Source organism: Saccopteryx leptura, chromosome 2 (genome assembly GCF_036850995.1).
Source record: "Saccopteryx leptura isolate mSacLep1 chromosome 2, mSacLep1_pri_phased_curated, whole genome shotgun sequence".
Classification (NCBI taxonomy): domain Eukaryota; kingdom Metazoa; phylum Chordata; class Mammalia; order Chiroptera; family Emballonuridae; genus Saccopteryx; species Saccopteryx leptura.
Window position 1 is genome coordinate 307,015,079 of NC_089504.1, and position 26,635 is coordinate 307,041,713.

The following is a 26,635-nucleotide window of genomic DNA, read 5'->3' on the forward strand; positions in this document are numbered from 1 at the left end:
AGCCTGCACCTGTGACAGACTGCTGGCTGCTGGGGGGGGTGGGGAGGGGCAGGCCAGAGATGTGTGACAGAGCTCTGAGAAAACATCAGAAAGGGCTTTTGATGACCACTTTGGTTCAGTAATTTTCAATGTTATTCCCTCATGGTTATTTTGAATTTTCCAATATAAAATAATGTCATAGAATTTTTGGATTCTATAAGAGAAGTGTTAACCCTCACCTTAGTCATAACCACTGTTAACACTTTGGTATATTTCTTTATAGTTTTTTTTTTAATCATAGCTTTGAAACAAAAATAAATTTAATATGGTATTGTTTTTCTTCCAGTCCAAACGTAATGCCTACTCAATGAGAAAACTTGGAAAATAAAGACCAGCACTAAGGAGAAAAAAAACAAAAATCACTCATAATAACTACCCAGAGATAACAAATTAAAATTGGATGTATGTCCTTCCTGTATTTTTCATGAATATATACAAACACTTTTTTTTCTTTTAACATGGTATCATAATCTAGTACTATTTTGTACCTTTTATTTGTCATTTGCAGTATATTGTGAATGCTTTTGTATGTTAGTAAATATTCTTGTATATACTTTTCAGTGTTACATAGAATATGAATATATTTAAGTATGTTATTTAGCATACTTAACCATTCTCCCTTTCATTGAACATTAAAAGTGTTTCTAATTTTTTACCATCATAAGTAATATCATAGTGAGTATCTTTGTCCCTACATTTTTCCATGCATCTATGATTGTTTCTTTAGGAATAAATTCCTAGAAGTGGAATAGCTGGGTAAAAGGGTATGTACATTTTAATGCTTTTGCTACATAAAAATGTCAAATTTTGAGCTAATCGCTTGTTATATTCTGTCTTGTATTGCTATATAATTGTTTTATGTGTCTGTCTTGTCTCCCTAATTAGACTATAAGCTTCTTGAGGGCAAGGGAAGTTTCTTATACATCTTACGTATCCTTTGACAGTGTGTGGTGTGCAATGTTGGACTTATGAGTAATCAACAAATACTGTATTGGTTTAATTCTATGATACAACAGGCTTTTGAATGTCATAAATCTGTAAATTAAAAAATATATGTATTTTGGGGGTACACATAGACTTGCAGATTTTCTATTTTTCCAAGGAAGGATATTTTTTAAAAAATCCAACTACATTTTCCTACAACTATCATCTTATAAAAATAAAGAATATTTAATACCAGGAGGTTCCTAATCTCTTAGACAAGGACAGGATTTTAAACGGAACATTTTAGCATTAAAAAAGAACCTCACTGCCGTATCCATATTTTTCTCATTTTATGTTGGACTGGTGAGTCTTCCTTCACCTTAGCCAATCAGTGGTCTGTAGACCAACATTTGAGAACTACTGACTTAAAAGACTTAGGGGATTAAAAGATGAATGCTTTTGCAAAATACATTCTTTTTCCCCTTGCTCACAAGTCTGTCTTCACAATATTAAGCACATGTGTGCAGGTAATGCCATTTTTAATTACACAGAATTTGTGTGTCTCAGTGAACAGGAACTACAGCAAGCAAAGCAGGCCTTGCTGATGAACACTGACAAATAAAGCCCAAACCAAGAACTGTGCTTTCTAAGAAGTTTGAGACGGGTCAAGTGTGATGTAGTGGAAAAGAGGCAGGTTTTAGAGTCAGACAGCCAGGGCTTGTGTCCTGACTCTGGCATTGCCACTTATTTTCCTTTAGCTTCCGTACTTGTCATATAAGATAATATCTTCCTCAAAGAGTTTTTATAGCCCCAGGTATAGCAGTTCCATCCCTGTAATGAAATTGTTTGTTTAGCCATGTGCCTTCCTCACTAGACCATGAGCTCTGGAGGGCAGGAGTCACAGCTTTCTTTCCCTAGCCCAGGGCTCAAGGCATAGCAGGTGCTTCATGAAATGGCTGTTGAATCTATACATGATTATTGTGAGGATCAAACGAGGTGATGTGTGAAAGCTTTTTGTAAACTTGAAACTCTATACAAATGTTAATTGGTTTTATTGCCAAGAAGAGCTATCGTAGGGAGCGATCAAAACTTTGGGAAGAAACAAAATTACCATTTCACAGTTCTATAATGTTCTGCATTTTTCTTCTGTTTTATAAGAAAACATTTAATTGGGTTAATGTGAAGCTAATTTGCTCCCTGGGAAGGCAGCTGAATCTCCCCCCCCCCCCCTGCAAATGGAAGGGCCAAGAGATTATTTCATCTTTCAAGAATGGTGCCCATTGCTTTATCCTCCTAATTATGTAACTTATAAAAGGATACCAAACCTGAAGAGAACAGGAGCTTACATTATGCCAAATTAATTTTGATCAGAGCTTTTTTTTCTTATTTTGACATTCACTGACTTTAAAAAATGTCTTAGTTTCTAATGTGTTTGTAAAACTCGTGGTGAATTTTTGCCACAAGATGGCATTGGTGATTATTAAATGCATGTTCTGTTGACCCAGAATGCTGAAAAAATGGTGCACACAATTGTTTGTATTCTTTTGGAGATGAATTGAAAACCTTCATCACTGCTTATGTATTAATTAAATTTTGTTTTGACTCTTAAAACAGGGTTAAATGCAACTTTACATCACTTCTTTCTGTATTCAAGTATTGTTTTGTTTCCTGTTTTTCTGTCTTTATAACTACAGTAACTATGTATTATTTGCCATGTGTTGTATGTGTCTGACTTATTGCTGATAATTGTGGTAACAGGTAAGAAGAAAATACGATGGGACCCAGTTAGGAGGCGCTTCATTCAGTCCTGTCCCATCATAAGGATCCCTAACAGGTTTTTGAGAGGTGGGTGATAACTAGCAAGAGATCTGTGCTTCATATGGGTTGAAGGGTCCTTTGAATGAATTTTCTAAATTCACAAGTCTGGTTTTTAAAAATTGTCTAAATAGCTAAAATTGGAGTAAGAAAAGTCTAGAGCTTAATTTTAAGCCTATGTTTCATAGTGACCACTGTTGGAATTGTAATTTTAAGTTTTAGGGAGTTAGAATCACTTGATGTGTGTTAGATGGTAGAAATAAATCATGTTACTGATATCACTATTATTCCCACTATAACCATATTAAAAAAGAACTTTGAATAATTTATTAAGTATGGGTGTGGGAAAGAGTTTTCTAAATATGATTCTAAGGAAGAAATAAAGATTAATTTATGTGACTGTATAAAATTAAAAAACCTCTTACATGAAAAACCATAAATAAAAAGATATAAGGTACTCTTATTGATCAGTGTCACCCTGTTAAATTGAATTTTCTAAATAAAAATTTAAAAAACAATATAAGGGGGAAGTATTTGTAAATAATATTTTGAATAAAGAGATCTTATAAATCAATAGTTTAAGAGCGAATGTCCATGAGAAATACAGTTAAAACAACATGAATAGGTAAAAGAATGTGTATCAATTTATAGAAAATAAAAATAAATATGAACATATATTTTCACTATTGTTATAAACATGATAATTAAAATAATAGAGACCATTTTCACCTATTAGATTCGCAAAGATTAAAAGTAAAAACACCAGTTTTGGTAAGGTGATTGGAGAATGAGGCTCACATAGAGAAGGAGGCGTACATTTAATCCATCTTGCTTGGATTCAATTCAATTGGATTGTCAATATGTATGAAAGCCTTACAAATGTCTACATCCTTTGACCTTGAATTCTTACTTGTAGAAATGCTACATTTCTTCTGTTTCTAAATTTTTTTCCACAAAAACATATTCCATAGTGAAAAAAGAAAATCTCAGAAGAGAGTTGAAAACTGTGGTTCACACTATTTCTATATAGATTAACAGATTGTTAGACAAGCATGCTTAAGGTTGTAATTTAGACTTTATTAAATTATTTATAGGCCAGTGTATCTGATTTTGACTGAAAAGATTATTTAAAAAAAAACTAAAAAAATCTTGCAGCTCCCATAGATGTTTCTATATCTGTTTCTATATCTAGTACCTAACCTCTTTTTAGCAACCACACTCCAGAACATGAAAAGAATAAAATCTATCTTAAATAGGCCAAGATACTGAAGATGGTGTGCTACCTTTTAGCATCAATAAATTATTTAATTGATACAAATTCAGAGGTAATTTTAGTGTTAGGTGATAGGAAGACCATTGTGTGCACATGTGGCCAAGCAGGCACATTTAATTCTAGAACATTATTTTCTTTTTCTGATTTATCAATTAGAATGTTACTGATTTGCAATGAGAAAGTTAACTTGGGCTGACTAAATTTAGTATAGTTAGTAAATTATTTAATTAGTAAATAAAATTTAGTATAATATCAATTTTATAAAAATATAAACATAAAAAAACAAAGGAAATAGTGAAATAATGTTATATCTGGGTGGTAGGATCTTATTTTCTTTTGTGTATGATCTGTTTTTCAATTTTTCAATCACAGAAAAAAGAGATTAGCACAGGTAAGTTTTATACCTTCACTTATTTGTAAGCCCTAAATTACCTCAAGTAATGGCTGAGGAAGATGGTCCCTGACCATGCAGAGAAGGGTGAGGCTGGAGTCAGCTCAGCATTAGCAATGTCAGGGCCACCCTTGTCTTAGTTCACACCTTCTTTGACCTGTTCGTGGTGTTTGATGCTGTTGACCACCTGCACCTTCTTAGATTTTTCTCTTCTTTTGGGTTACTTCACTGTACAATCCTAGATGTTTTCTTCCTACTTCTTTGATTGTCCATTCTGTTTCCTTCACTAGCTTCTTTCTTCCTGCCCACTGAACGTGGGTGTTGCTTCAGCGTTCTGTCCTCTCCATTCTCTCCTTTGGTTATCTCATCAGCTTTCACAGACTTAACTATCTTCGTTCGTTCGTTCATCCTTTCGTTCTTTCAGTATTTCTTGATTGCCTTCTAAATAACAGGCCCTGTGCTAACTAAACGATAGAGAATCAGGTAAAGAAACAGTTGCAGAATAATTAGAGTGTAATTCTTTGTGATAAGTGTCCTGAGGAGGTAGTTTGGTATGGGAGCATACGGATCAGGTACCTGGCTCAGCTCGGGGAGGATGGAGAGAGAGGAGTGGCCATCAGGATGACTTTTCAGAAGAGATGTACTTAAAGTCTGAGTGGGAGTTAGCAAGGGACGGTTGGGACATCTCCAACCACAGGGTCAATCAGCTGGACAAGGTAATCAGGCAGAACAGCATGGTCATTCAGAGAACTGTAGGAAAGCCAGCTTAGTGGGAAAGAGTGTAGAGAGGAGCCAGAGAGGGCCCAGATCAAGTGGGGCAGCACTCAAGGGGAGTTTTCAGGATCTGTTTGTTTTTTTAATTAGTGAAAAGATTTAATGGAAAGACTAGTTGCTAGGTTATTGCAGTTATCAAGGTGAGAAATGATGGCAGTTGTAGTAGGAATAGAGAGTAGTGAATTGATTTGAAATCTAAGGAGTGGAATTAGATGAGACTTTACTAATTAAAGAGGAGGCAGGAAAAGTCAAGAAGGCTTCCAGCTTTCTGTGGGACTACTGTGCTCATCATTAGCTGTTATACAGGTGGATGGAGGAGCAGACTGAGGGGAAAGATGACAAATTCCGCTCAAGCCCTCCAAACCAATTGTAGTGTATCTTTGAGCACTCAGTGGGAGATGTTACCTGGGAAACCTCCTTTGAAGGCCCATCTCTTTATTCTGATGGCACCCCATGTAGCCGCCTGTATCATAGCACTTATCACACTGAATTATAGTTGTTTGTCTACTTGTGCCTGCCGTAGACTGTAAGCTCTGTAAGGGCAGGGACAGTGGGACAGTGCCTTTCATTTCTTTATCTCCAGTTTGTAGCACAGTGCATGTAGTAGGTATATCATACATGTTTGAGCAGGATTGAATTATTTATAAGGCCGCTGCCAGGGAATTAGGACAGGACTAAAAATTTAGTATGTTCTCAACTTCTCTTTGGTGTTGGTGACAGTAAACTAATGAGTTGCTGAGAACGTGAAAATGCTGGTGTTTAATGTCTGCTTAGATTTAAAGAAACTTACTTATACTTTGAAAATGTCTACTTTTAAGCCTCTCATTTTGGGAATCCTACACAGGACCTCTGTTGATACTGATTGAACACAATTACCTAGAGCTTGTTTTCTGCCACTAGATTCCTTCCCTAAATCCTGTGTCTTCTTTCAAAGAGATTTCTACCAATTAAAATTGTGAGGTATGAAGACAAAACGTATAGTGAAAACAATGAGTTTCCATTGATGGACCTAATAAATAGACTCATTTACCTTTTCATACTTCTCAGATATCACTGAAAATGACAAAACAAATGTATAAAAAGAATCAACCATAATTGTACTGAAAATTTAAAAGGGAAACTTTGAAGCCACATTACCTAGGTCTGAATCCAGGCTCTGCTGTTTACCAACTGTGTGACTTTGGGCAAGTTGCTTATTCTTGTTTTGACTTCAGTTTCCTCATCTGTAAAATTAGGATGATGATGATAATACCTACTTCCTAGGGTTGTTGTGAGGCTCAAGAAAGATAATATGAGCAAAACACTTAGAATAGTTTCTCCATTAGCGAGTGTTTTCCATCTAGCTGATTCATGTTGGCTGCTATCCTTCTTTATTATTGCTACTATACCAGAGAATTGGTGGCATTTCAGGCTGATAGAAGGCAATTGGAATTATAATGGTTGAGAAATGAGAACAGAATAAAATTCAGCCTCAAATAGGTGCTCCTGCTGCATGCTGGGATTTAGGAGAATTTCTTAGTAGGGCCCCTTTTCCAAAACGCTAAGCCTAGAGTCTGCAAATGCAGAAGGAAGGGGAGGGTTGGGGGAAGATGAAACATCAGGGCAAAGGAGTAAGGGGCTGTCTCTAAAAGTTATCTCCCCTGCTCCTTCTCTCTCATATACAGAACTCTGGCAATGGCATTAGCTTCCAGGATACAGCTGGAGGGGAGGGCAGCTCTTCCAGCACAGTGGGGGATTTGCTTTGAGGAGGGGTCAGCTGGCAGTGCTCTCTGGGGTCCGGGTGAGGGGGAGGCTGGAGAGTGGTTATGAGGACAAAGCAGAGCTTTAGGTAATGGACCTCCACAGTAAAGGGGGGAGGGGGATTGAGGCAGGGAAGAAAGGGGAGCTCATTGAGGATCAGTGTACACTGAAGGACCATGCCATCTAAATGCAGCCTTCCTTATATTGGCAATACTAAGGCGAACTGCTTTTTCTCCACACCTAAAGAGGAACCTGCCTTTTGGTGTGCCTTTTGGTGTGCCGCTTACCTGCAGGGACCCACAACCAGACAGATAACTCATTTAGAGGGTGGAGACAGAGTAACACAACTGTTGAGGAAATCTATGTCTGTTACAATTGCCAATCAGTGTAGTTCTTCATTTATTGATATGAAAGGTGACCAGGGCTCACTGGACATTCGAGAGACGCTAGACTTGAAAGAGGGTGAACTGAGATGAACAAGTAGAACAGGAAACAGGTCGGAACTTTAGGAAGTTCTGATCATAGGAGGTTTCCTCAGAGTCAAAAGTAAATTGGATCCATAAATAAAAAAACAGCTGCCGCGGAGAGAAAGGAATGAATAAAGAATTAGTTCTATATTGAAGACTTGATTGCTTGAAATTAAAATGCAGTTGGGGGCTTAAATAATAGGCAAACTCAAGCCCCATTTTTTATGAAAATAAAGGAAACAGACCATAAAGCGAGAAGACTGAAAAAGAAAGTACATGAGGAGAATGATACTTTGAGGATCATTCTATGTGATCCAGTATCCATTTTATAGAGTTACAGAAGAAAAGACAGTGGGCGGGACTAAATACATAAACACTATTTCCCTACATTGAAGAAAGCCTGAGTTGTCAAGTATAAAGGACCCACTAAGAGACAGTTGGGAAGTGAAATAAACAAACAGCATCTGTCTCTATATTACTGAACTGTTTATGAACCCAGAGATGAAATACAGGCTACAGGGAGAGACCCGGGGCTCAGAGCAGACCCGTGCCGTGTTTTTCACCTGCCACTGGTTTGCCGTCAGTAAGTAATCTGAGGGGGCATTATTTTGAAGACAGAACTGTACCCAGCCTCACCAGTGTTTAAGTAAGAATTCCGAAAGTTTATAACATACACTCTTTTTGGGAAAAGTGCTCCTGTAAAATGAAAAAACAAACCTCACAAAGAGGATGTTGGGTTATAAGAAGCAGTCGTGTGCAAAGAAATGAGCACTAAAACTTAGAGTTGCATCTGAACAAAGAGACTGCGAAGCCTAGGGTAATTGTTAAGATTTTGAAATATATGGAAGAATAATATAAAATATATATGTATGTGTATATATAACATTCTGTAACTAATATTTCAGATGATTTAAACAAGTTGAGGATGGAGAAAGTAAAACTGCTGAAGAGCTTTTAAATTTTTTCTTTGGAGTTTATAATTGTAGTATATGCTTATTAAAATTCAAATAATACGGAAATACATAGGGTGAGAAGTGAATGTATCTCAAGCATATATACAAATTTGTACAAATCAGTAAGACAAAGACAGACAGCTCAATGGAAGAATGTATAAAAGGCTTGAGCGGGCACTTCCCAAAAGGAACACTTCAGTTGGTCAGTAAATATGAAAAGGTGCTCAACCCTATTTATAATAGAAATGCATATTAAAACCACAGTGAAATAGGTCTACAAACCACAGGAATTTCTAAATTAAAAGTGCAATGCCAATGCTAAGTATTTTGTAAACGGAAGTTTGACATTATCTACATAGTAAAGGTAAAGATTTTCATATATTCTGACTCAGAAACTTTATTTCTAGATTTATAGCCAACAAATGTGTGCCTCTGTGCACCTGAAAACACATACAGAAATGTTTATAGCAGCATTAAGAGCCACTCATTTGAAAGTATCCAAATGTCTGTTCCTGCAACATAGACTGGATAAGTACTGTTTGGCAATGGAAATTAACAGGCCACTTCTACCCCCAGCAACATGGATGGGTCTCAGAAACATGATTGTGAATGAAGAAGCCCAGAAAGAAAACAGTCTATATATCATTCTATACAAATACACTTCAAAACGAGGCCAAAATAAACAGTGTTGTTTAGGAATGCATATGTAGGTATAATAAAGCTATGAAAAGAAAGCAAGTTTTATGACTGCCATAAAAGTCAGGGAACAGGCTTCCTCTAGAAGTGGAGGAGGTGGGATGGAGGGGTTGTGATCTAACAGGGCAGGAGAGGGGTTAGCTGGGTGCTGGCAGTGTTCTGTTTTTTTACCTGGATGATTGTTACATTACTTTTTCAATAATTTATTAAACTCTACATTTATAGTTATGAATGCTTTTATCCATGTGCTATATTTCACAGTAAAAGAGGTGAAATTAAAAAAAGCAAAGGCCCTAGTTCACATCTTCACTTCTCCCCTTACTCCTTTTCCAGAGGTGACCACCAGTGACAGCCAAGTTTATTTCCAGATGTGGCTTATTTTTATCATGTCAGAAGAAGAAAAGTTCTTATTTTTATGGGTTTTTAAAAATTACTAGGGGTAATGGGATGTAGATCTTCCTAGGGGTAAAAAAAGGAAAGAAAAAAGAAAGCTTAATTACTTCAGTAAAATCAGTGAAGTGGAAAATTTTTTTAAATGATTAAAATACTTAAGAAGACGGGGATAGATCTAAATAAAAAGAAATCAAGATCGAATTGGGTTTATCTGTGCAGTGTATTTAGTTTCCTGCTTTAATAGGTCAAAGGGAAAGTGTGATTGTCCTGACATCAAAGAGAGCATTTAATAAAATTTGATACTTAGTGTGTTCATTTTGGTTAAAATGCATGAAGCTTTACTCTTATGGTATATGCACTTTATGTTACATTTCAATAAAATTTTTATTTTAAAAAACTATGCCCATTCCAAGTAAGGAAAAAAATTTGTGGGCATCCTGAAATATAAGAAAATTTATTTTATTGATAGACTGTCTACAAAGAAACCACTAGCAAATACCATATATAACGGTGAAATATTACCAGTATCCTTTTTAAAGTAAGAAACAAGACAGAAATGCTTATTATTATCTCCATTGTTTAGCCTTGTTCTGGAGGTTTTATTCAATACAAGAGAAGATGAAGATGAAAATAAAAGGTACACATCTTGGAAAGAAAGAGCTGAAAGTTCTCAATAATGTGATATCATCTATTAAATTCAAGATAATTAACGAAAAATAAGTTGGATAAAATTTAAACTTGCAAAGATAAATTACTTTTCTATATATTAACCAATTAAAAATGAAACAAGAGATTCACAATTGTATGGCAAATTATAAACTACTTAGAAATAAAAAACAAGAACATGGCCCTGGGTAGGTAGTACAGTTAGTTAGAGTGCTGTCCCGACACACCAAGGCTGGGGATTTGATCCCCAGTCAGGCCACATGCAAGTCAGCCAATGAGTGCATCAGTAAGTGGAAAAACAAATCCATGTTTCTCTTTCTCTCACTCTCTCAAATCAATACATTTTTAAAAATTAAAAAAAAATAAAATAAAACCCCTGTAATATAATGAAACTATACTGAAAATTTGATTTTAATTTTGACATAATTTCAAACTTACAGAGAATTTACAAGAATGGTAGAAGATTCTCCTGTATCCTTCATCCAGATTTCCTAAATGTTAACATTTGATCATACTTGCTTTATCCTGCTCCCCCTGTTCTCTCCTTCCTCTGTCCCCCTTTCTATGCATGGTACATATATACATATGCATGTACATACTGTTTTTCTGTCTGAACTGTTTGGGACTACGCTACAGACATGATGTCCCTTACCCCTAAATATACACTTCAGTGTCTATAGCTGAAAACAACAACAACAAGGATATTCTCTTGGGGATTAACACTATAAGTAACGGGTACAATTAACCCTCGTATCTAATTTACAGACCTTATTTCAGATCTTGCCAATTATTCCAATAAATCCTTAATAGTAAAAGAAAAATCCCAGATCATGTGTTGCATTTAGTTCTCATGTGCCTGTAGCAGCGATTTCCAACCATTTTCATCTCATGGCACACATAAACTAATTACTAAAATTCTGTGGCACATCAAAAAAAATTTTGCCGATATAACAAAAAAAAAATAGGTATAACTTTGATTCATTTGTACTGAATGGCTATTGTTGTATTGGCTGTTTTTATTTTTTGAATTTGACAGTCTAAGAGAAAAGAGGTCAGTCCCCTAATAGTCAGGAATTGCATGTTTTAAAAATTCTTGCAGCATACCAGTTGAAAATCACTGATCTATAGCCTTGACATTGATATTTTGTATATTACAGAATGTCCCTTAGTTTGGGTTTGTCTCATGTTTTCTCATGATTATATTCAGCTTATGCATTTTTGGTAGGAATACTGCTGAAATAATATTGTGTTCATCTCATTGCACGTGAGGTTTATTTGTCCTGTTACTGGTGATGTTAACTTTGATCACCTGGATAAGATGGTGTCTGCCCAAGGGATTTTTATAGATTCTAGCAAACTGATTCTAAAATTCATTGCAAGACAAATGGAGCAAAATAGCAAGTTTCTAAAAAAGAAGAACACAGTGGGGAATTTGTCTTACCAGATATTTATAGATAATTCAAAGTCGTCATAATGAAAATAATGTGGTAATGGTATAGGGTTCAGTAAATAGACAGTGGAATTGAACCCAGACTAGAAGCCCATGACATATACTTAGCTAGAGTATGACAACTATCTCAAGTGTGCTTTGGTCAGCACTTGAACTCATGGTAATACCAGAGTCTTTCAAAGCAAGTTTCTTTTATTGCTGCTCTCTTAGACAATAAAATTGCTCTGCTGTGAGAAGCTAAATCTTTCTATTTGCATTTCATACTGGGTATGGATTCCCTGTGGCAGGAGATGCTAACATAACCAAGAAGTAATACAGTTGCTGGTGTGAATGGAGTGCTTTTGCCTGAGCAGCTTGGACTCTGGGCGTAGTGTAAAGGTCTGCCTGCTGGTCAGGGGTGGAAGCCAGCTGGGTCAGTTTTCCTTGGCTTTCCTGTCCAGGCTTCCAGGTGTACAGAGAAGATCTGGCCTCTCAGGTAGAGGTATTTGGAAGGAAGTGTCCAATTTAAATGAAACTGAATTTATCATTTGGGCTATTTGATATTTATAACTAGTTATTACTTTTAGCAATAAAGGTTTTTGTTTTTCAAATGGCCTCCACAAATATTTGATAGCACAATCTAGGGGTGGCTGCATCTTGTAAATAATAGACTTAGAGCAAAATGTTATGTGCTACTTCATTTGCATTGAAGAGTCCAAGATGTTGCTTTACATTGTGTGCATTCTTAAAGAGCAATAAATTATGTGTGAACGGTAGATCTGGATTAGATCTGCATAGTGGGGTTTTCCTAATTCTACTTTAGAAGATGTCGATTTAGTATATAATAAAGGTGCCATTTCAGTTCAATGTGGAAGGGATGGCTTTCCATAAGTGGTTTGGGACATAACTTATTCATTATTATTTATTTATTTTTGGTTAATTAGAGCCCTACATCGTACAATATACAAAAAATAAGTTATGGATGCATTCAGATTCTGGATTTAAAAATCAAAACTAAAATTACTAGGAAAAATATTTTTATAATTTTATAACGATGCAAAGATAAATGAGATATAGAACAAAGGAGCCTTTGTTTCTCTGCCCTGGAGCCTTAAAAGAAAAGGTTGAAAGATCAATTATACAAGTTTCCATATGTTAAAAGACACCATAAACAAAATTAAAAGAAAGAAATGTAATTTCTACAAATCTGTGAGGAGGTAACCCAAAGAGAGAAAAGTGGGCAAGGGATGTAGTCAGGCAGTTCCCCCAAATATAAATGGGCCAATGTAAACTAGTAAAAGTCAGGGAAGTGCAGATTAACCTGGCACTAATTTACACTCAGTAGATTGGCATAAATTTAAAAGGTTGAAGGGGGCTTGGAGAAATAGGCACTTTTGTACACCACTGCTTGGGGTATAAATTGTCCTGGTCATTTTGGAGAGCAATGTGGCTCTATAACAATTTTAAGTATTTCCCTTTACCCTGAATCTATTTCTAGAATTACTCAGACACTTGCATATAAATCTTATAATGGAGGCTTTGTTTCAATATTATTTGTAATAGTGGAAACAGTGGCAGCGTCTGTCACCTTATCTCAGACTTTGACTTTGAGCTTCTTCCTTTGGCCCAGAAAGTAAAGCTCATTTCCCCAGTTACCATAAGCTCCTATTTTTCCCTGGGGTGAAGAGTAAGGTGTGTGACATGGTGAGCATGTGGAGGAGAAGATGGCTCGGCCATCACCGGTACACGTTCCCTTAACTGGTTATTCTCGTCTGAATATACCAGTTCAGTTTTCAGTTTTGACTTCGACATTTTCTCATGGGAATTCTTGAATCAGGTAACCTAATTCTATGGGTGAGTTTATTACTAGCAAGTAATTTTTAGGAAAGTGAGATTTACACATGGAGAGGGGAGGATTCAGAGAACTGCTTAAAGACTCTGAAACCTAATTTCATTTTGTTCAAGGTTGATGAGCCTATGCTATACCCCCCATCATGAAAATTAATACTTAGTCTCCATGGCATTAGTCCTGAAAAATTCCCATGATTTATTCTAAAGGAAATTTGGCTTTCTAATATATTAGTCACTCTTGGGCTATAAATATGTACAAAGAAATCTCTAGTTACTGACTAAAGAGGAAAAAGAGTTACCTCTTTACTCCTAACTATAAGATTCTTTGACAGGATGTTTAATATTTATCAAACATTGATCAGATGCTCTTTACCCAGCAGTTTAATTTGCATAGATAATGAAATTATTTACAGAAGCCAGCAATTGGGCCAAACGATCACAAATATTATGTGATCGACAAAGTTAAATTTTTCTGTAGTTACATTAAAAAAGTAAAAGACAGCTGGCATTAATTTTAATAATATTTTTATTTAACCCAGGATATCAAAAATATTACTTCAATGTATACTCAATATGAATATTAGTAATTTTATGTTCATTTTTGGATACTAAGTCTTTGAAGTCCAGTGGGTATTTTACATTTAAAGCCTATCAGTTGGGACCAGCCTTATTTCGAGTGTTCAGTCACGTGGCTACTGGCTACCGCATTGGACATTTTGGGAATAGACTGCAAGCTCCAGAGGGCAGAAATAGTAATGGTCGCATCATTGTATCCCTGGCACCTATCACAGTACCTGGTACGTAGCAGGTGTCCAATAAAATGTTTGGCTTATTGAATGAATAGATATACAAAAGCATCTTTTCACTAATTCCTCAACCTTCAATCCATGTGAGTTATATTTGTCACAAAAAAGTTCACAATAAACTTATAATGGAATGTCTTCTCTGATGTACAGCCATTTAGAAAAAATTATAGACTAGACTGTATGTCATTTCATATTTGCCCAAAAGCTGTTTTTAAAACTATCTGTTGTCTCCAGAGACTAAAACAAGTCGCATTATAGAGACTCTTAGAGTTACCATCTGTTGACCATAGAAACACTGTTATGTTTTTTCTTTAAATTTGTCTTGGTAATTCTTAGAAACACTTGTGTTTTGAGACCGTTGCATAACCCAACCCCTGTCCTCAAAATTGTGTTATCTCTTAGGCACAATGGTATTAAAGTCCACTGAGAGCAGTACACTGTTTTGATTATTCCTGTCACTGTTTACTTTGACTTAAGTTAAAGCCAACAAAACTTCCAGAAGTTATTATATATATCTCTAACTGTTCTAGGTGTTGTGGGTAATACAGGATAATTATTTTACACAATCTTCGCCCTTGGAAGCTTCTAGTCTATTTAGAGAAGAAAAATATTAACAAAATGAGTTGAGAAAAAGTAAATTTGTAAATTTGTTTGGTGTTTCTGTGTGCCTTAGTCTTGGTGGTTGAAAAGTTGAATACAAACATTACTCTTTCCTCAAATAACTCACAGCAGCCTGAAAAGATGCATATATAAACCACTAAATATTTAAACATAATAGCAAGTATAATGAATCTGTGATGGGGAAGCCGATAGGTGGGGGTCAGTGACCTGCTCAAGGTAGCAGTTAGTAGGAACCTGGATTCAAATCTAGACGCAGGGAGGAGCCCTGCTCTCCACACTGCACTTTCTGTGTTTCAGGATTCCTAAAAAGAGAAATGGAGTTCTTTACTTGAGTGAAATCACAGCTCATGAGTAAAATTTTCAGTTATAGTTTGCCTAATATTTATTCTCGTATTTACATAGTTCTGGTATAATCACCATACTATTATTACATGTATACCCTAATATTTGAGTAGTACAGCATTGAACTATAAGGACCGTAGGTTTTGTTGTTTTATTTTACAAGAGCAAGCTGGGTGGGCTGGACTTGGAGGCGTAGAAGAGTAGGTAGACTGGGCCAGGTCTGAAGGCTTCCCAAGCGGAGAGACAAACTTAGACTGGCAGGAGTATGGGTGATCAGGACAAGACTGTTGGAAAAGGCCCTGAGTTGCTGGTGGAGGGCTTTGTACTTGAGCAGCAAGGAACTGTTAGACTCTCAGACAGGACTGATAGGTTGGACTTGAGTGACTCTAATTCTTGGTTGGTTTGATTCCTAGTTTCTCTAAATCTGTGCAATTTCTTTTCAGTTCTTGTTTAAAAGCATACCCTAGGGAGTGGAATTATGATTTTAAAATAAATATGTAGAGCTTATATTAGATTGGTCGTAAATATTTATAACAGATGTTTGTTAGGTGTCCAGCACTGTGCTAAATATTAACATTATACTAGTATCTACTCCTAATATATGAAAGTAGATACGTGTTTAGGGTAACAGTCAACCATAGTAGCTTCCATCCAATATATATGTAAGCATCTTTGGTTCTGCAGCTGTGTAGGGGTTGGTGCAGACTGGTGTAAAGAATTATAAGGATAATAGACATACTATAAAGTTTTGGGATTTATTTTATTCTAAAAATAATCCCAAAATAATTTTTAGTGAACTGGTTGAAATAGTTTAGAAAACTTTCAAATATAAATTGTAGAAATAGCTTTTCTTAGTGTAGAGCTCTCAGTAAGAGCTCTTTGAGATGAATATAAGGATTTTTTTGTTAATGGACATAATGTCTGGAGTGGTATTTAAATTCTGTATTTTACTCTTTGCAAACCAGTTTTCTTTTTAAGTGTATTATTATATATTGTGGAAAAATCATAGGTTTTATGTATGTGTATTTTTATTTATACATGACTCATTCACATTTGTGATTATATTTATGTAGTTTTCTAATATTTTCAGTTTAATTTAGTTGGCCTGTGTTTTCTTTCTCCTCTAAGGAAATAAGAAAAGTTGTCCTTTTAGCTTTTGAGTTACTAAACCCCTTCTTCTCTTGAAAATTCCAAGTTATCAGCCATTTTCTTGAGTTTAGGATGCTATTTCACCTCCCTTGGGATTACAGTTATCAAAATCTGAAAGTAGCTAATTGAAGTAGAAATGGAGACCAGCTCCTTAAAATCATAAGTAGTGTGTGTGAATGTATAAAATAACCTAAATAAATAAAAAGTTTATCCACATTATAAATCTTCCCTGATCCCCTTTTAAAGCTAAAAAAATTGTTACCAAATTTTTTTTTGTTTGTTACCAAATTTTGTTTGTGCTTTTAATCTGCTGGACTATCTGTGGAGAGCTGTCTTCTTCTCTCCTAGGCCACAGACCTCCACCAGCACGAAGCGGACATCGTTGTGTGGCAGATAATACCAATCTCTATGTGTTTGGAGGTTACAACCCCGATTATGATGAATCAGGAGGGCCCGATAATGAAGACTACCCTCTCTTCAGGGAGCTTTGGCGATATCATTTTGCTACAGGAGTATGGCACCAGATGGGCACAGATGGGTACATGCCCCGAGAACTGGCATCTATGTCACGTGAGTGCAGACAGTTCTGAACTTTTGACTTTACGAAATATCTGAGAGGTCCATTTCAATGTCACATGTTCTTTGTTAATTTATAATAACACTGTGATATGATTAAGCCCCATTAATGGATAGAGTTTTTACTATGGTAATAATACAGCATGGTGATTTAGAATCACTTGGGAGTTACATAGTTCTGAGTTTGAATTTAGCTGTATATACATAGTCCTGAGTTTGAATTTAGTTGTGTACCATTACTTGCCAAATGATTTTTGGCTTCAAATTCCTTAGATGGCCCTGGTTGGTTGGCTTGGTGGTAGAGTATTGGCCTAACATGTGGAAGTCGTGGGTTTAATTCCCAGTCAGGGCACACAGGAGAAGTGACCATCTGCTTCTCCACTGCCCCTTCTCCTCCCACATCCATGGCTTGAGTGGTTCGAGCAAGTTGGCCTCAGGCTCTGAGGATGGGCCTCTGGTGCTAAAATAGCTTGGTTGCTGAGCAACAGAGTGGTGGCCCCAAATGGGCAGAGCATCCCCCAGTAGGGGGCTTGCCGGGTGGATCCTGGTCTGGTCAGGGTGCATTTGGGAGTCTGTCTCTGCCTCTCCACCTCTCAATAAAAAATAAATTCCTTAGATATAAAATTGGCTTAATAATATCTCAGAGGGTTCAACATAAAGTATCATATATATGCTAGGCAAAATGTAATAGAAGATCAACAAATGGGATTTATAATAGTGATAATAGTTATTGAGCAAAGTATTTCACACATGGTATTGGTTTGATTCTCATAACATTCCTATGGTGCAGATACTGAGATTATTGCCGTTATACAAATGAGGAAACTGAGGCTTTAGAGAGGCCCTGTGGGTGGGTGGTGGCTATGAGTGCAGGCCCGGCGCAGACTGCCTGGGATTGAACCCGGGCTTGGCAAGGTTCTTTTTAGGAAACCTTCAACAAGTGACTTAAATGACTTAACAGTTCTGTTTCATTATCCATAAAAGTGGAGATGATGGCAATAGTTCCTACCTCATGGGGTTATTGGGCAGATTAAGTTAGATTAAATACTTTCCTGGGGACACACGGGAATTTAAACCTAGCTCTTGCTAGGTCCAGAGCTCATGCTGTTGACTTGCACACTATATCGATTGAGGATTGGTAAAAAATGCCATTGAAGTACTATGGTAGCACTATTTTGAGAGTATTTGCCATTGAAGGAAAGAAGGTATGTGTGACTGTGTGTGTGTGTGTGTGTGTGTGTGTGTGTGTGTATGCACGCACGCGCGTGTGTTTTGGCAGGAATTAGAAGAGATATAAAGAACACCAAAGTTACCAGCAGGATATTGGTGTTTCTTTTATCTGGGAGAGGATTAAGATGACAGAAGCCATAATGCAAAATGTAGAGATCACTCCCCTGGCAAAAACAGAGTGATTCTTTTGCCTTGAGTCCCACCGGGTCTTTGCAAAGACCCAGTTTTCCTCTGTCAGCCTCACTGTGGACTTGAACTGTAGTGGTGTACTGCAGTTCATATCATTCAGTATTGTTATACTCAGTATTTCATGAATTCCACAAATATGTACTGAATACTTGTCACATACCAAACAGTGAGCAGTTTAATATTGTTCATATAGTGTGAATTAGACCTTTTCCTGCAGAATTTTGTAGTAGATACCGGTGATTTGAGCTATTTTCTGAGAGTGTGGAAGCAGACACTGTTTAGTTTCTCAGGCAGTCTGGGTCTGTGTGGGAACACGTCAGTAGCCAGTACATAGATGGAACTTGTGCTTCTCCTCCCCAGTTGTGCTGCACGGAAACAACCTGTTAGTGTTTGGAGGTACAGGCATCCCGTTTGGCGAGAGCAACGGCAATGATGTCCACGTCTGCAACGTGAAGTACAAGAGATGGGCTTTACTCAGCTGTCGGGGGAAGAAGCCCAGTCGTATCTATGGACAGGTACCAATCTATGGCCAGCCATGATGGATGTATTTGGATTTTTTTAGTTCTGGGGACAAACAATGTCAAAATCTATATTACTACCAGTGTTTTAAACAGAGGGTAAATTCGCTGTGGTTAATGTTTGATTTTTCAGTTCTGATGTGAAGTTGTAATTTGTAAGTCTAGTATCTTGCCGCCTTCTTTCCTTTTTTCCCTTTCTTTATTTCTAATCCAATTTAGGATTATGAACTAGATCTGTATGGAAATTTCTTTTTTTTTTGTTTTTTTTTTTGTTTTTTTTTTTTACAGAGGCAGAGATAGACAGGGACAGACAGACAGGAACGGAGAGAGATGAGAAGCATCAATCATCAGTTTCTCGTTGCGCGTTGTGACTTCTTAGTTGTTCATTGATTGCTTTCTCACATGTGCCTTGACCGCGGGCCTTCAGCCGACCGAGTAACCCCCTGCTGGAGCCAGCGACCTTTGGGTCTAAGCTGGTGAGCTCTTTGCTCAAGCCAGATGAGCCCGCGCTCAAGCTAGCAACCTCGGGGTCTCGAACCTGGGTCCTTCTGCATCCCAGTCCGACGCTCTATCCACTGCGCCACCACCTGGTCAGGCTGTATGGAAATTTCTTTAAATGTCAGGACTCCAGCCCACTTCCACTCCCACCCCCAACAAGAGATTGGGCTGCACATGGTTTGGGTCCTGTTAGGTGATACGATTCTCTGAAGAGCTTTCTGACCTAAGTAGCAGAGTAGGTGATCCCTGCACCCAGTTAAGATCTGAGCTGAAACAGATTGTGGAGAGATCAGTTTCCGTGCTTCATACCTAGGCTGGAAAAGTTATATCCAAAAAGGAAGAGTGCAACTCACCATACATTCGAGATCCTTTGAGAAGAATGGGCTAAGGTTAAAACAACCAATTTTTCGTTTCTTACTTAACGACTAGCACCAGTACCGATAAGTAGCTTCTGAGCTGTGTGTAGAGGCACGTACTGGTTACCCGTTTCCCACAACAGGAGACATTTAGTCTAAGAAATGACCATAACAATGGCCAAACTTACTCTGAAGAAGAGTCTCATGGAAAATGTCCCATGTTGGGGATTGGAGACTGTCAACTTCCCTAAGGAATTCTGGTGGGTTATTTTTACATCTCCTCCTTCTTGAGAGAATTTCCCCCCCTGCCTGCTTAGAAAGAGAACAGTTTTCAGTGGAAATGCTCATGTCCATGATCGCTGAATTCTGTGGTTGGCTAGATGCCCTAAGGATCCTGCTCTCGCCCGTCCAGGTAGAACTTGCTTTCCAGTTGAGCAAAACTTTACCATTCTAAAAAGAATCTCTGTTCTCTAAGATCTTCAGTCCTTCAGGTCCTGTTATTTTAGAAGCTTAAAGATACAGGAGAATTTCATAAAACCTGAATTGGGGTATATAGTAAGTTTACATTCTGTACTCAAGTGCTGACGAGTTTGTCTTGTTCACCCTCCTCCTCCTCCAGGCCATGGCTATCATCAACGGCTCCCTTTATGTCTTTGGAGGGACAACTGGCTACATCTACAGCACAGACCTGCACAAATTAGATCTTAACACCAGAGAGTGGACACAGCTGAAACCAAACAACCTATCCTGTGACCTACCAGAAGAGAGGTGAAGTTCTAGTATTAAAGCATATTTATTTTCCCCAAGATTTGACTTTTTTTTCAGAATATTGGTTATATGGTTTGGAGAAAACCCTTTGGCCTCATTAAAATAGCTAACTGGTTGTTAGATCCCAGTACAGTATGCAAGAAGGATCTCCTGAGAAGGGAGTGATACTTCCCTCTGAACTAGGTAATATTTTTCATGTTATTTCCTCTCATACTTCAGGTTTTCCTCCATTGGGAAGATAGTAACACTTTGAAGAAGAAACCAATGGTAGAAACAGTAACTAAATTTCCTATCACAGGCAAAACATTTACTTTCTAGGTTTTCTTTTTTTTTTTTTCTGAAGCTGGAAATGGGGAGAGACAGTCAGACAGACTCCCGCATGCGCCTGACTGGGATCCACCCGGCACGCCCACCAGGGGGCGATGCTCTGCCCCTCCAGGGCATCGCTCTGCCTCGACCAGAGCCACTCCAGCGCCTAGGGCATAGGCCAAGGAGCCATCCCCAGCGCCCGGGCCATCTTTGCTCCAATGGAGCCTCGGCTGCGGGAGGGGAAGAGAGAGACAGAGAGGAAGGAGGTGGGGGGGTGGAGAAGCAAATGGGCGCCTCTCCTATGTGCCCTGGCCGGGAATCGAACCCGGGTCCCCCGCACGCCAGGCCGACGCTCCACCGCTGAGCCAACCGGCCAGGGCCTCTAGTTATTTTTTGATTTACCTTCTTAACTTTGCATGTTAGGGTTCTTTGGCTCATTTGCTCCCAGCTGTGATCCCAATGCAGAGTTTAGCACCATGCCTGTAGTGGTACTGAGTGAAAATCGGCTGGATGAGTGGATGGAAAGGAGGCAGAGAGAGAGGGAAGGAGGGAGGTGGAAGGCTCTTCGTTTTAAGTGCTTTGTTAAACACTCAAACATCATAAACTAGTTGCCTTCTAGTAGGTCCTAGAGTTTTTACTTTTATTTCCGATAGCAGTTGCCTCTTAGAATTAAACTCACTGGAAAACTTAGATCTTTTGCCTTCTAGTTTAAAAGCAAAGATAGTAAACAATCTTTTAATCATTCTTTGTAGTCGAATCCAAGATCTCTATGTTGTCTTTAAACAAAGTGGCATACAGGTGTTAAGGAAGAATTTATCTTTCTTGTAGTGGGCTGACTATTGCAACTGCTGTGAGAGGAGGTGGGAGATGGACTGTTACTGGAATAATTGTGATGTAATTTATTTCAGCAGCACAAAGGCCTTCCGTGGAAGGAGGCAGTAGATTAAGTTTTCAAAGCATTTAAACATGGTTGCCTTCTTTGAATCATTTTATGGGTGCATTATAAATGGTCTCAGCTTGTAGCTAGACTGCTTGGATAAAAGTACTGGGAGGCATTGCACGTTACATTCACAGTTCTATGTAGCATCATTCTCCTGTGTCTGTTAAGTAAGTATTTTAACTTGAAAGCCCATAGTCTAGGGTTTCTAATTAAATGTAGGAAGATCACTTTTTAAATTTCATTTTGCTCCCTCCTTGAGCAAAGTTATCACAAAAAGATTATAGAAAATACAAATAAGCAAAATGAAGGAAAAAAAATCTAAACTCAGAGATAACCAGGGGTAACATTTTGACTGTAACCTTATAATCATTCTTTTTGCATATTTATATATCTATAAATTTTTAATGGGATAATACCCTAACTGCTCTTATTATATAGCTGTTTTTTTTTTTCAGTTAGTGACAAAAACAACTTTTCAGTATATTAATCATTCTGTATGCTGACATTCTTAATGGTTACATACTAATCTGTTTTATGTATTTTCTATAATTTATTCACTATTATTAAACACTTGGGTTATTTCTAATTATTTATTATTATAAATAATGATGTAATAAAAAGCCTTGTGGTTAAATCTTAGGTTGATCATTTTCCACTTAATTATAAATGCATTTTATTGTGTATTTCAGATACAGACATGAGATTGCACATGATGGGCAGAGGATTTACATCTTGGGAGGTGGGACTTCCTGGACAGCTTATTCCTTAAACAAGGTATATTTTTTAAAAAAGAGAGAGAGAAAGGGAGGGAGAAGTAGAGAGGGAGGAAGGCTTGGGCTGTGCTAAGGAAGATCATTCTGGTACTGTAGATATTTTAATTTTTGAGAGGGTTCTTCATCAATATCTATTTCTTGGGGCAAGCTCTTTATCATGCAAGGCTGAACTCTGTGCCCCTGCCATGCTCTCCAGTTGACAGCTGCATTATCACTCATTGAATATACTTTATGAAAATTATCCCTTACCCTGAATGAGGCGAGTGTCTAAGAGGGAGATGTAGTGGTTTGAATGGAGCCACTAATTAGAATTGGAACCAGGACTCTCAGAGTGTCAGAGCCCTCTTGTCGTCAGGGCTCTCTATCTAAAGAGAACAGGCATTTTGAGGGTTCTGTGTCACGAACTTGAGAAGGCTGAGTTGTGAAGGGCTTTTATTCCCCCATCCCTGTGGCTCTTCTGAGCGCACGCATCGCAGTGGAATCAGGAGTGGGCTGCAGGGCTCCTGTCCCTTTGGAATATGAATGGTCTTTTTCGAGTTTGGTCGAAACTGCGTTCCCATCTTCTCTTACCAATGCTTACTTTTTTTCTGTTATAAAAATGATACCTAGTCACTGTCGAAAATGTGAAAGTTGTGGAATTTCAATTTTTTACCTCATTTTTCTGTGATTTTATAAAAATAATGAGATCGGGCCCTGGCCAGTTGGTTCAGCGGTAGAGCATTGGCCCAGAGTGTGGAAGTCCTGGGTTCAATTTCCAGTCAGGGCACACAAGAGAAGCGCCCATCTGCTTCTCCACCCCTCCTGCTCTCCTCTCTATCTCTCTCCTCCCTCCCACACTCAAGGCTCCATTGAAGCAAAGTTGGCCCGGGTGCTGAGGATGGCTCCATGGCCTCTGTCTCAGGCACTAGATGGTTCTGGCTGCAATGGAACAACGCCTCAGATGGGCAGAGCATCGCCTCTTGGTGGGCATGCTGGGTGGATCCCGGTCGGGTGCATGCGGGAATCTGACTGCCTCCCCGCTTCTAACTAAGGAAAAATACAAAACACAAAACAAAACAAAACAAAAAAACAACTGAGATTGTATATTGCTTAATTTTTCAATTTTTTTCATTTAATGTTTTGTCTTAGATTAGAATTAGCAAAATCAGATAAAAACAAAGGAAAAGAAGACTTTTCAACCAAGAATATATGTTTATATAGGCCATTGTTAAAAATTCAGTTTTCTGGCTAGCTAAAATTATTTGTGTGTGTATTTTCTTTTTTTTCCAAGATCCACGCATACAACCTTGAAACAAATGCATGGGAGGAAATTGCAACCAAACCCCATGAAAAAATAGGTAAATGTATAATATTGGTTCATTTATCTTCAACAAATGTATTTTATACTTGTTTTAGAAAGAAAAATTAATTTTATTGAGTTATATGGCAAGTGAAATATTGTTAAACTGGTTTAAGAAATTAAGTGTAGGCCCTGGCCGGGTTGCTCGGTGGATGGAGCATTATCCTGGTGTGCCGAGGTCACTGGTTCAATCCCAGGTCAGGGCACATATGAGAAGCACTCAGTGAGTGCACAACTAAATGGGACAGCTAAGTAGAACAATAAGTTAATACTTCTCTCTCTCTTTCTCTCTCTCAAATCAATGGGAAAATTAAAAAAAAAAAAAATTACTTGTATTCCTTAGCCCAATGATTCTTCTCCAGCAATTGAGCAGAGACTTTTCAAGTGGATTGCTGAATTCTACAAAAGTGGGGAAGTATGGGTCGGGTAAGAAATAGGCACCTTAATCCAGACCTACCTGTCTCTGTGGGCAGTAGGGCTGGGGAGAGACACTGGTAACCCCTGCCCTCCGCCACCCCACTTTGGTTTCCTGGCCCCTTAGCACTGTCCCACTGGGATGGGACTCCTGATGGCTTTATGTTAGTGTGAAATGAGGAAGGATCGGAAGGGCTCGTCATTGTTTGCTGAGTGCAACAAAAGAATTGTTTTAGAGGAGTTGTGCATAGTGTGTCTTCTGCTGAGTCCTGTCAGTACCATTCCCAGTCTTCCTGTGAATAATGGGATTTCTCTGTTGTGTGTCTGCTAGGTTTCCCTGCGGCCCGAAGATGTCATAGTTGTGTTCAAATAAAAAATGGTAAGGCGCCTACGATATAATTTTATTAGCCAGTGTCACCCCAGTAAATCCAATTAAAAAATAAAAGGTCTAAAAAACAGAGAGAATTCTAAATAACTTTCTGGTTTCATTTTTGTGATTGTATATACTGAGTGTCTTATTTCTTAATGATAGCTCCTTAAAAGAGGCATAACTTTGGGAAGAATCTGTTTCTTGTAGTTTTAACTTAAAGGGAAATCTATAAAGTTTGCCCCTCTCAGCAATTTTTATAAGTAAACCAGTTATGTTTGAGTTCCTTCAGTTATCAGAGAACTAAAAAATTGGAGTAACTAAACTTTACTATACCACCTGCTTTTCTTCACCCCACCTCAGCCAATGTAAGTGGTTACAGTGGAGAATACTAATAATCTTGACATACAGTAGAGACCTCTGTGAATATTGTATTAAAATTATAATAACGCCTTCAGAGTTTTATTTTATAAAGTTTGTTCTGTTCTCTGTCTGATGCCAGATAGAACTCTGAGCTCATTCTTTGGCCATACATACTGCAACAAAGGCATTGTACGGGCTCAGCAAGCAGCTGCAGCTACTTTATCTAAGTGTGATAAATGGCTCCTCTCTGGATAACCTCTCTGCCTTTTAATTTACAGCTTATTTTATAGTTTGACACAGCACCTTCAATTTGTTTCTGGGAGGAAGTTGTATACGGCTGAGTTTGATAGCCTGCATGCCTCCAGCAGCAGAGTGTGGCTTTGCTGGGACCCGGCAGCCACCGCCAGCACAGGCATTCTTTTTATTATGCTTCTGCTTTTTGGATAAGATTTATAGATAATGGCATTGTTCCGCTCTGCCTCTCTAAGAATGGAGCTGTACTCAGCTTGAATCCTCGCCAAAAAGGTTTCCTGTGTATTTTACAGTTTAATTAAGTATTGGCTTAAACTTGATGTAGACCTGAATAAAGACCTCTATTAATTTGACTCTTTGGGACCAGGCACCATACAAATGGAATTCAGTGTTAGTTCTGGGCATTTAGTTTGAAGGTTCACATAAGGTTTGTTACAGGTTGTCCAGTTGGTTATAACTAACTGAATTTACAAAAACAACAACAAAACATCTTTGATTTGGGGAAGGATTTTTCCTGACATAAATAACTATACACATCAAATGGGGGCTTCAAACAGTCCTCTCTGGGCTGAAGAAAGCTTGGAAGAGCTTCTTTTGAGCCCCCAAACAGAACATTTCAACAGATGTTTCTCCTCAGGTTAAAAGTCTACACAAAGAACATTTGTCTCTATGGGCAGATAAATGTTGATCCTTAACAGGACAATATTTAAAAGAAGAGTTTGCAAACCAGTGGTCTGCAGATGTGTTTTATTTGACTCACATGTGTATTAAAATTTTTTGAATTAGTGTCTAACACTTGAAAATAAAAATGCTTCACTTTGAAAGAAATCCAGATTTCCAGATTCTCTTGAGAAATCGGGAGATCTGGCCGTTGCTGACCTTAAGTCCTACGTGGTGTTAATCAGCCGGAGTGGCGGTGCCATCCCCCGTTAGTGTGTGTGCACTCCTGTTTGTGCCCTGGCCTCCTATTGGTTTATTTGCCCTGCACCTTCTTGCTCATTCACTTTCCATGCCTGGCACCATGAGGTATTTGAGTTTGAGAACCCAGGCATGAAGCCTCCTTAGGGGCTTGCATCCTTAGTCCTAGCAAAAATCCCAACATAGTGTCCAAACCCTGCAGAGGGACAAGACCCAGTTGAAGTCCTGTGTGGTTTGGGGAAATCCCTTGAACCGGTTCCAGGGCGAGTAGCCATGTGTCCACTACAAAACCTGCTGTCGCATAGCTCCCTTTCCCTGTGTGATCGTGGCTTTCTCTTTTCTGCCAGACGTGTTTATCTGCGGGGGCTATAACGGAGAAGTGATCCTGGGAGACATCTGGAAGTTGAATCTGCAGACTTTCCAGTGGGTGAAGCTCCCGGCTACCATGCCGGAGCCCGTGTATTTTCACTGTGCCGCTGTCACACCAGTAAGTTTT

At 38.1% G+C, this 26,635-nt stretch overlaps 1 protein-coding gene across 2 annotated transcripts in view; it reads left to right on the top strand.

Moving 5' to 3' along the window:
• KLHDC10 (kelch domain containing 10) overlaps positions 1-26,635 on the top strand; it is a 54,618-nt gene that overhangs the window by 22,352 nt on the left and 5,631 nt on the right. Inside the window, exons 2-9 of one of the 2 annotated variants that reach the window (XM_066362685.1) lie at positions 2,722-2,808; positions 16,678-16,899; positions 18,685-18,839; positions 20,316-20,464; positions 22,403-22,487; positions 23,757-23,823; positions 24,571-24,618; positions 26,487-26,626. In XM_066362685.1, the coding sequence (XP_066218782.1) occupies positions 2,722-2,808; positions 16,678-16,899; positions 18,685-18,839; positions 20,316-20,464; positions 22,403-22,487; positions 23,757-23,823; positions 24,571-24,618; positions 26,487-26,626 (953 nt within the window). The remainder of the gene's footprint in view (positions 1-2,721; positions 2,809-16,677; positions 16,900-18,684; positions 18,840-20,315; positions 20,465-22,402; positions 22,488-23,756; positions 23,824-24,570; positions 24,619-26,486; positions 26,627-26,635) is intronic. The other variant, XM_066362686.1, reaches the window with a different exon arrangement.